General features: G+C 38.2%; 1 protein-coding gene and 1 long non-coding RNA gene across 2 annotated transcripts; both read left to right on the forward strand.

Annotated features, from left to right (window-relative positions):
• The first annotated feature begins 2,951 nt into the window (after window positions 1–2,951).
• Window positions 2,952–4,940, forward strand: LOC145655696 (protein NDRG1-like). Its single transcript, XM_081709186.1, has 6 exons — window positions 2,952–3,177; window positions 3,289–3,409; window positions 3,847–3,909; window positions 4,023–4,083; window positions 4,437–4,523; window positions 4,932–4,940. The coding sequence occupies exons 1-6, from the start codon at window positions 3,114–3,116 to the stop codon at window positions 4,938–4,940; spliced, it is 405 nt and encodes a 134-aa protein (XP_081565312.1). The 5' UTR covers window positions 2,952–3,113.
• An 89-nt stretch (window positions 4,941–5,029) lies between these two features.
• LOC145655706 (uncharacterized) lies at window positions 5,030–6,013 on the forward strand. The gene is made up of 3 exons (XR_014121685.1): window positions 5,030–5,088; window positions 5,636–5,739; window positions 5,845–6,013. It is a non-coding gene; the product is annotated as an uncharacterized LOC145655706 (long non-coding RNA).
• The last annotated feature ends 4,921 nt before the right edge of the window (window positions 6,014–10,934 follow it).

A 10,934-nucleotide genomic window follows, 5' to 3' on the forward strand; every position in this document is an offset into this window, starting at 1 on the left:
CTTTTCACGTTTTGGAACTACAAATATGGCGGCCTTTTTTCTTTAGCGTTTTAATGACGTAAAAGCAGAGTCTCACCGTAAAGTCGGGCAGGAGGATCTGGACTCATTTATTTCTTCGTATCTTCCCCCATCTAGCGGTCAATAACGGGTAGTCTTGAACTGATTTCTATCGCGTAATACTTCGGATATAAATGTTTAAATTTCCTGTTGCAGAACAGACAAAGTATAGTCAACCAGTTCTAACCTTTTGATAAAAACTTGAACTTCAAAGTAGGTGAATCTATTTCCTTAAACCAATGAGATCACAGTTCATTTACATAACATCAATGCTTTGAGTGCTTTAGATATGAGAACATCACAGTGATCTTTCTGCTCACACATCAGTCAGTCTATAATTCTGTATTATGTGTTTCTATAGCTTCCAACTTTCATGAGTTCCTTGAATCTGTGGAGAAAAGTGCAGACCAATGTAGTTTCTTATTTGTGAACATTTATACATTTATTGTAATTTATTTATCATTTAAATGTTTTAATTCTTTTAATTTATAGACATAAGGATACAGAAAACAGTTCATATATGTATAGTACATCAATCAATGTATAACACTTTTAGTACTTAGTATATGAATCAATGTATAATATTTGGACTGCTTTAACACCAGTACAAAAGTTTAATATAATAAAGAAATAATGCACTGTGATTACGTGTGGCGGCACGAGTGCCGTAGGGCGAGGGGCAGGACGCACAGACTCCACTGACTGGGACGAACATTTATTAACATAAATGACAGCGGCACTCATGTATTAGAAACAATAAACATGGACCTGAAACAAATGAAGTTAAACAAACATAATACACAAGAATACATCTAACATAAACACGTTACATTCAGACATTACACCGACAATGACCAACACCCTGTACACTTTAACACGGGTTTATATACATTGAGACGAACAAGGTGCAGGTGTGGTTACAAACACAGCCCTCCCACTGAACGTGGCAGGCCAAACCACATGACTCGGGGGAGGCTAACATTCCATGACATTATGCTTCATCTTGTAAAAGCTTTACATGACTGACAATTTCAGCTTTTTCAGAGGACCTATTTAATTCTTTCTTACATTGTACTTCTTTCCATTCCTAGTCTAATCTTGAAATAAATTTAATTTTAATGGAAGTCTTCATAATGTGTGTTTCAGGTTATGCAAATACTTTGGGAGTTGTTTAAATCAGTCAATCCACTGAATTCCCCACCAACAACAGTATGAATAATTAATTGTCATTTACATTTATAACTTTTAACATACTAGTAGCATGTGAGTTTCATGAATTTGTACTTCATTAACTATTTGTATCACATTATTTACATTACTGTTGTAATAGTAATAGTAAAAATTCAATGGTAATAGGGCACATTGATTTGACACAGTTCAATGGCATTAAACTGCTATTAAATGAGTTCCAGTGAAGTAACTTGCTACTTGAGTATTCTTGTAACAGATACTTTCTTACTTTTACTTAAGTAATAATTTAAATGACTACTTTTACTTCTACTTCAGTAGTTATTATTTTAAAGTAACAGTAATTTTACTTGATGACAGTTTTGCCTACTCTACCGACCTCTCTCTGTATTACAGTTAATGTCTTGATCTTTATCAAAAACCCATGTAGTGCCTGCATGGAGGGACTTCGTGTTGTATTGGAAAACTGTAATAAATGTCTATATAACTGTACCCATCTTTCAGCTACGTACTCAGCTGCCGCTAAAAATAGGGATTTCACATATTTTTTAAACTTTTGACTTATTTTCCCAATGACCAAAATGTCAGCGCAACCCTGTAGTAACATCACAATGTCTATGACGTCACAATGGCTATGACATCACTACATCTATTTTAAAGGTGAGCGCAAGCATCTATATGTTATTTCACTTGACACACTTCAGCAGTTCAAAGGTTGGGAGACAATAGGGTGAATTAAACCTAACCATAGGTGGTGGATTACTACTGAATTTTACAGAACAAGGTACAGTGGAATCTTTAGTCTCTTAGGGATCATTTTGATGCATTTCAAACAGAGAAGGTCTGTCAGAAAAACAGCTGTAACATCCAAAACATACTTCATCAAGCATTAAAAAGTGGCATGGTGTTCTTGTCATATAGATTTTAGGGAATCTGTCATTAAACTGCTCAAAAGTATTTTAGTGATGTCATAATATTACTATTACAGGAGAGCTGCAAATATTCTAAATTGGAACTGCACAGCCTAATATCCAAATAAGTCTGTACTGAATCTCTGTGACCAAAAGGAAACGACCCTTACAGTGGCACCAGCAATGCAGACGGTATTCAGACAGGGAATCGATTTAGCGAGGAATATTTGCTCGTCAACTTTTGGGATAATGGCAAAAAGGGTAGGTTGGGCAAATGTTTTAAAAAGAGAATACTTGTTTAATACTACCTTACAACCAAGTTTTATCTAACTTTGTACTGAGAATTTTTGCTTCTTAACCCCCAGGCCCTCTATAACCCTCTATTGGAGGATGATGAAGAAACATCTGATGATGCCTTTTGTATGGACCCGTTGTGTCCGGTAAAATAAGGCTGTATTTTCAGACATTGAGTACTGTTAATAGAATAAAGTCTATGGGATGGATCTTTTCACATCCAGAATGAAATGTTACCACTCCAAAATCTATTTTTCTCTGTGTTTTGTCTGAAGGATTTTAAGGGGGCATTTTGGGGTCAAGTTGTGGTAAGTAGCACTACCTTTTCACAGATGTTTCAATAGGCTAAAGCTTTTACCCATAAAGCATGTTTTCAAGCACTGTCATGTGTCTTCTGAGTCAAACATGATCTTTTGTAAACAAATTAACTTGGTTAATGATAAATAATAAATAAATGATTGACATTCCTCGTGATAAGAGGCTCATTCCACAGAAGTAGTTCTAAGTGTGACAGAGTAATGTCCTGACACACAAAACCACTGCAGTGGAATCAGACCTCTTTTTAGAGGTTTTTCTTATACATCTAGACCTAGACCTTTATACTCCACCTGGGTCTTATAGGAGGACAATGTGGAGACCCCCTTTGGCACTGTATGCTGCACCATGGCAGGTATCCCCAGGGATAACCGACCGGTCATCCTCACCTACCATGACATCGGAATGAACCGTAAGACTCTGATACTGTTGCTTGTGGCACGTAGCTGATTGCTCTAAAGTCTAAAACTTAGCATAAGCATCATTTATTGTGTTGTAATGACCCTGGAATGCATGTCTGCAGACAAAACTTGCTTCGACGTTCTTTTCTATGATGAGGACATGCAGGAAATCATGCGACACTTTGCCGTGTGTCAGGTCAACGCTCCTGGGCAACATGAGGGTGCCAGCACCTTCCCTGCAGGGTGAGCGTGAGTGCACCATATGCCACAATGTTCTTTCAGGGGCTGAAAGACATTCCAAGGTTAAATCTAATCTAAAATGTGACCTTCAGCTACCCCATACAATTTTTTCCAGAATGTATATTTATCAGAACCTACTCCATAGCCCTCCGTCTGCCCTCAGACCACTCCTTCCTGGCAGTCAGACAGGACGACTCTATGCCATGGTGTTGGTGCCCACCTAAACTAACATCTGGAGGCCCTGACTGTCAGCATGTCTAGCTGGCACCGGCTTGTCATGCACCAGGGTTTCTTTCATGAACTTTTTTCTTAGCGTTCATATGCTACATTGATGGCTGTGGCTCCCAGTACATCATAGCTAGGTTTAGCAGGTTCAAATCCTGAAGAATCAGTGGCGTCCCTTAGAATTATAACTCACTCAGGGCAATTTTTTCCTGTAGATTCACATATCCCTCAATGGACAAGCTCTCCGAGACCCTCCCAATTGTGCTCAAGCATTTTAAGTGAGTGAACCAGATTAGCCATTTACTCTGAGATTAAACTGTCAATCCTTGTTCTAATCTGAAACCTTGCGCTTTAATGGTTTAAAGTTATGTACATTTTTTTCTCTCCACAGAATTAAGAGTGTTATTGGAATGGGTGTTGGAGCAGGAGCAAACATCCTCACACGGTTCGCTGTGAGTTGTAGCACTGTCTTTCTTCCCAATAGATTTTAACACAATGATCAAACAAGGATTACTCCTTGGTGAAATTCTTGCTTTGTAACAAAGTGTTGATACTTGCAGCATAATCCTAATCATTACACTGTCAAGCTAGCTAGACATCAACTCTCCAGAATACTGACACTTCACTATTGTTCCTCTGCTTGCACATGTAAACAAACCTTTTTCTAAGTGCAATGTAAAGTGCAAGAATGCCAAATATGGAGACTCTTAATTGCTCATTTAACTACAACAGTTTGACATATAGTAAGTAATTTTGCCCTGAAGGTTCATCTCCCTTTGACTGCTCATGCATAAATGTCTTGCAGTTGAAGTACCCAGACTTGGTTGAGGGCCTTGTCCTGATGAACATTAATGCTCAGGTAGAGGGCTGGGCAGACCGGGCAGCATCCAAGGTATCACAGTCTAATGCAATAGTAATTATCATTCTGTTAACACCCTGCTTAATCATCACGATCCCTGTATCTCTACAATTATGTCGTTTAGCTGGTCCCACCTAGCGTCCATGTCTATGGTTTCCCTGTCTCATGTCTTTTGTTTTGCTTTACTTCCTTGTTGTGGTTCCGTTCCTTAGCTTCATTTTCTCCGCTCCTTATTATTTGCACCTGTCTTGTTTAACTCTTATTACTTCATGTATTTAAACTGTCTTGTTCCCTGTGTCTTGGCTGTTCACTGAATCCATATAACTTTCAATGTGATAACAAATAGTTCTCAGCATATTACTCTTAGTTTTCTGCAGTTTCCAGTTAACCTTTCATGCCAATCATATGGTGACAATCGACCCTATATTTTTATTCTTTTAGGATCCTTAGAACAGTGTCAAGCCTCTTTTAATAAAGTAATGTATTTGATCAAAGCTTATGTGTACTCCAGCCACTAAAGATCAACCCACACTTTCCACAGATTTCCAGCTGGGCCCTTGGTCCCCCCAGTGTTGTCATCTCCCACCTGTTCGGTCAGGTACGAAATAACGCCTAAAATGAAATGTATATTGTATGTATTATTGAGCAGTACTTGTCAACCCAGTCCTTGTGATACATCTGACATCCCACATTTTCCCTCTATCCCAGCTCCTGACAACATCATCCTAGCTCCTAAACCAAGCCATTAGGAAAATGAACACCTGGTACAGTTGTACTGGGCTGGGTTAGAATAAACATGTGGGCCATTTCATGTGTACTGTGGACTGGGTCACTAAACACTGAACTAGAATATTTAAAAGTTAAATGCCTTATTACTAAAGATGAGTGTTCCAAATGAGCTGTCCTGAATTTAGACTGTGTCCTTTTCGTAACTAAAGAACCAGATGCCTACATTATTGTCCATCAAAAGGTCAACAATGTTTTTTTTTTTTTTTACATATTCCTTTTATTATACATTTCTGTCTCGAGTGCCTGTGCAGACTGTGCATATAGAGGAAGAGACATTTAAATTCATATTCACATCAAGTTTTAATGTTTTGTGACTGATTGTGTCTTGGACTGACTCCTTTATGGCACCGTGGCAGGAGGAGATTAAGAAGAAGGCAGAATTTGTAAAGACCTTCCGTCACAACATCAGCAAAAGGATTAACCAGACCAACCTTCTGCATTTTATGAAGTCCTACAACAGGTATGACTGACATCTGCATTCTATGGAATCTTCTGAGCTCTCTGCTTCTAGACTTGTTTGTCATATGAACAGCTCCCAGTCTTATTAGATCTGATCAATTTTCAGCCGAAGTAAACTGAACATTAAGAGAACTTCTCTGGGTAGAAAGACTCTAAAGTAAGTGAGAAACTGTTTCTCTTTTATCCTTATTCCATGTTATTTTTTGATGTAAAATGCCCCTGTGCCACCACATGCCTGAAAGGTTTTGTTGCTGTAGGTGTCACACTCTTCTGGTGGTAGGAGATGACTCTCCTGTGGTGGATGCTGTGGTATGTACAGCTTGTTTTACATGCAGAAGTTTAAAAACAACATTCAAAATCCAACCCAGCATTCAAATCAAACTTCTATATGTACCTGGGAGCCTGCGTGCAAATGTTTGTGTTTTCCGTCGTAGGTTGACTGCAATTCCAAAATGAATCCCTCAAAGACAACCCTCCTCAAAGTTAGTGACCTTCAAACCTCAGCAAAGCGATACTTAAAATGTTATGTTTTGCTTTTTTTATTTGACTCTCATTATAAATGCAGAAGTCATTATATGTCACTGGGGGCTTATAAATCTAGAACTTTGTGATGAACTTGTGGTGAATAACATTGTCCTTCATGTTGTCCCTCATGAAGATGGCTGACTGTGGAGGTCTACCACAGCTTGATCAGGTCTGTCGTTACCCATTAAAATAATGCTCTTGCATTCAAACTGAGTGATGCACTGTGTAATCTATTGTGTCCTGTTCTTACCTTATAGCCTGGCAAGCTGGCAGAAGCCTTGAAATACTTCATTCAAGGACTGGGCTACAGTAAGTAAATACTGTAAACACACTGACAAAAGGTCGAAATTAAAAATCGTTCAGCCTCTGCGCAATGTAAAACCCATAAATCCAGTTTAGAAAAGTTCATTACTGCCTGTTGTAGACCTTCAGGCTTTCACAACTATCTTTAAGTTATGCATGCTTTCTAAATGGTGCAGTTAAGTAGGGACCTTGAGCTATGTTACTTCACCTTGTCCTTCTGCTTATCTGCCTCTGACAGTGTCTTCTGCAGGCATGACACACCTGTCTCATTGGCACCCCACCTTCTCCACCAGAATGGCATTCTTCCACCCCTGGGCCATCACTTCCATGGAGAGCACCTCCAAGCAACGCTGAAGATGAGGCTCTCCTACCCGCTGCTCCATCCCAGTGTTGTCATGCTCAGTTCGGCTCCATTTCAAATAAAAAATACTCTAAATTGAGGGACCATTGATGTGTTGGTGTTAGTGTTTGTGTGTCATTGTCCCAGTGGACTAATTTAGACTTGCACAAAAGGAAAAAAAAACCCTAAACGATAAAAAGCTGTTTAAAATGTTTATACTTATCAGGCTCAGTATTGTACCTTTATTTAGTAGCCATAAAAAAGTTGATGTATAGTTTTCTCCGCATCAATCAATGTATAACACTTTTAGTACTTAGTATATGAATCAATGTATAATATTTGGCCTGCTTTAACACCAGTACAAAAGTTTAATATAATAAAGAAATAATGCACTGTGATTACGTGTGGCGGCCCGAGTGCCATAGGGCGAGGGGCAGGACGCACAGACTCCACCGACTGGGACGAACATTTATTAACATAAATGACAGTGGCACTCACGTATTAGAAACAATAAACATGGACCTGAAACAAATGAAGTTAAACAAACATGATACACAAGAATACATCTAACATAAACATGTTACATTCAGACATTACACCGACAATGACCAACACCCTGTACACTTTAACACGGGTTTATATACATTGAGACGAACAAGGTGCAGGTGTGGTTGCAAACACAGCCCTCCCACTGAACGTGGCAGGCCAAACCACATGACTCGAGGGAGGCTAACATTCCATGACATTATGCTTCATCTTGTAAAAGCTTTACATGACTGACAATTTCAGCTTTTTCAGAGGACCTATTTGATTTTTTCTTACATTGTACTTCTTTCCATTCCTAGTCTAATCTTGAAATAAATGTAATTTTAATGGAAGTCTTCATAATGTGTGTTTCAGGTTATGCAAATACTTTGGGAGTTGTTTAAATCAGTCAATCTACTGAATTCCCCACCAACAACAGTATGAATAATTAATTGTCATTTACATTTATAACTTTTAACATACTAGCAGCATGTGAGTTTCATGAATTTGTACTTCATTAACTATTTGTATCACATTATTTACATTACTGTTGTAATAGTAATAGTAAAAATTCAATGGTAATAGGGCACATTGATTTGACACAGTTCAATGGTATTAAGTACCCAATGCTCTGCTTTGAAGAAGAAGAAGTACAACATTGAATTATTTTACTGCACTTGTACTGCATATTTTCAATGTATTTACATCATTTTAGAGAATGCCATATTAAGGAATAAATAAATAAATAAAGTTTATTTACCTGCTATTGTTCTTACGTCCACTGAAGTCCAAAATAATCTTTAAGGCTCTAGGTTACTTAATAGCAAATACATTTCTGTGGTATTCTGATTTATTTTCTACTTGAAAGACAGGGAATATTCTGATGTCTTTATTAGTAACTTTAATGCACCTAATGCACCCTTTTGGGGCACCCTAAAACTCTGACTAGTATTACGTGAGTAATCGCTTTAGAGCAGGGAATTGAAGATAACAGGATAATTGAGGAAAAAAGGGGAAATTTTGTTTTTTTTTCTAAAATGAATGATGTAGCCAGCGATATGAAGCCCACCCAGCCTGTTTCACTATTTGGTATCTATAGGCCACCACGGCCCTACTCAGAATTTATTAAGGAATTTTCAGATTTCCTTTCTAATCTAGTCACTTTTGTAGAAAGAGCCATTATTTTTTGTGATTTCAATATTCACCTTGATAATGCCCAAGACCCTTTGAGATTGGCCTTTAGCTGTATATCAGAATCAATTGGTTTCATCCAATGTATAAGAGAACCCACACACTCTGATGGACATGCGCTTGACTTACTATTGACATACGGTGGACACGGAGAACATAGTCAGACTACCCCAGTCGGATGCCATCTCAGACCATTCCTTAATTTCATTTGAACTACATACAAGCCACAATATAATAACCTCGCCTCGCTATCATAGCAGACGCACGATCACATCAGCCACTGCATCCCCTGTAGATTCACACACTGTTCTTTATAAAGGCATCTCTCACAGTTTAGTTACATGTAACATTTTAGCTTTTAAGCATGTAGCCACCTTTCCATATCCTTTTCTAACCTTTAAAGGGAGATGTTTCTAGCATCACCTTTGACCACATTTCCATACTTTCAAATGCAATAAATTCTTTACAAGAGGTGGTCCCTGTTATTACTGAGGTAATAACATGCGTGTTTACAGGGAAAAGAGGCCTAACAGTGCATTGGACAGATTAATAACATAAAACATAAGGGAGTTTAGAGATTCTGTGTCCTTTCAGAATGACTTACATACAGGGCTTCAGGCTTCAGTAAAGGATCCTGCGTAGGCTTTTGGTGGACCTCAGGGTAAGATATATGAACTCTCCACCAGGCTCAGGACCATATAGAAAAACAATCTTCTTTAGGACAAGGCTAATACAAATCTTCTCTTGGAATGTAGTGGTAATGGCTTCCAACTGGTGTGGGTATTGAATAGCAGTTTGCATATATTGACTACTGTGTGGTTCAGATGTAATGGTGGTGAATGCAAACACTAATATGTAAAGGAAGGTGGGGTGAATACATAACCACTTCTGAAAAGTGTATAAAAATATGGGTTCTCTGTTTGACAGTTAGACCTTCACGAAGGGTGCCTCAATAATGTTTGTTAAGGTTAACCGGCAATAAAGGATGGGACCAGCTATTCTCTTTAACTAATTCTGAAGGCTGACTCTTCATGTTATGTTTGAATGTTTAACTTTAAAACTAACTGACTGGGTATTTAGGAACGACATTACTTTCCAAACTTCATTACTACTTTTCATCCCTTCTCATACCTTTCGGTTTCTACCCTTTATCATCTTTGTTAGCTGCACAGCACTCAATGCAGTATGAGGATGGTCAGATTGTTGTATTTACTAATAGTTACCACTAGTATTAAAATAACAGTAAGCCCAAACTGTTCGACTATGTCCTCTTAAACAAACCTGTGATTTTTTAAATATTTGGACCACATCCTCCTGCAGAATAAAACAATCAGGAAATACAGTTGAGTTGGCCCATACCGCCCTCACATCAGTGTGATTTCCATCAATGACGTGTTATGGCTCTGGGTAAGGAACAATGTTATATTGTTCAATAAACTTTTCACAGGATGCATATTTTTCATTGTTTTAGCAAAGTTTTCGCTACCTCTATACAGCAAACACCAGAATCGACAAGGTTTACATTAATTATAGTCAGTAGAATTAAAGGGAAGAGGCCATATAAAAGGCTGGGATCTACGTTTAGCAGACTCGGCACTGTGTTACTAGATATTGCCCACATTCCAGTAATTTTATTAAGTCCTCTTTAAACAGAAAATAAAGATGCAGACTCAAGAATTAATTGAAGAGAGTAGTAGGTCCATTATTTATTTTGAGCTCAGCGTTACATACAAACGAGGCATAGTCCAGAATATGTCTAATAATCACACAAGGAACACACATTTTTATCCAGTTTTCACAACTGATTATGTGATTGCCACACCTTCTCTACATACTGGTGTTTGAAATCTCCACCACTGTGTTCAACCATACATTATTCAATATATGCAAATTGAGATCTATCATTGTACAAATTGAAGCTTGACCCCAGTATATCCTATTGGAAGATTTTCCTGTTTTTTTTTTTTGTTGTTGTTTTTTTTGTTTTTAACAAAGATGATCTCAACTCATACCATCAAACACCTGCAAGATGATGTTGCAGGTCAGTATCACCCTGCTCTTATGGTAAGATAATGAACCTTGCTTAGCCACAGAACTCTCGAAGAGGCTTTCACGTCTTTTAAAAGCCGGGATCTTTCCCAATACTTAGGAAGCTATTTCTCACGGGAACAGTCCAGAGTCATCTGCCGTAGACTTCCACAGAGGCCTTGAAACCACCTGCATCAGAGCCTCTGCTCTGCACTTACAGACCCAAAAAGGCCTTGAGATACCCCAGAAACATTATTCCTCTTTATGCTTTCAAACACAGTCTT

The sequence above is a fragment of the Electrophorus electricus genome, unplaced genomic scaffold, assembly GCF_041902795.1.
Source record: "Electrophorus electricus isolate QZ-2024a unplaced genomic scaffold, ASM4190279v1 Scaffold32, whole genome shotgun sequence".
In the NCBI taxonomy this organism is placed as follows: domain Eukaryota; kingdom Metazoa; phylum Chordata; class Actinopteri; order Gymnotiformes; family Gymnotidae; genus Electrophorus; species Electrophorus electricus.

Excerpts from the sequence above, each read along its gene's own strand:
- LOC145655696 (XM_081709186.1), top strand. The coding sequence starts at position 3,114 with ATGGCAGGTATCCCCAGGGATAACCGACCGGTCATCCTCACCTACCAT. Across the intron at positions 3,178-3,288 it reads CCATGACATCGGAATGAACC|ACAAAACTTGCTTCGACGTT; the intron begins GTAAGACTCTGA and ends GCATGTCTGCAG. Across the intron at positions 4,084-4,436 it reads ACATCCTCACACGGTTCGCT|TTGAAGTACCCAGACTTGGT; the intron begins GTGAGTTGTAGC and ends AATGTCTTGCAG.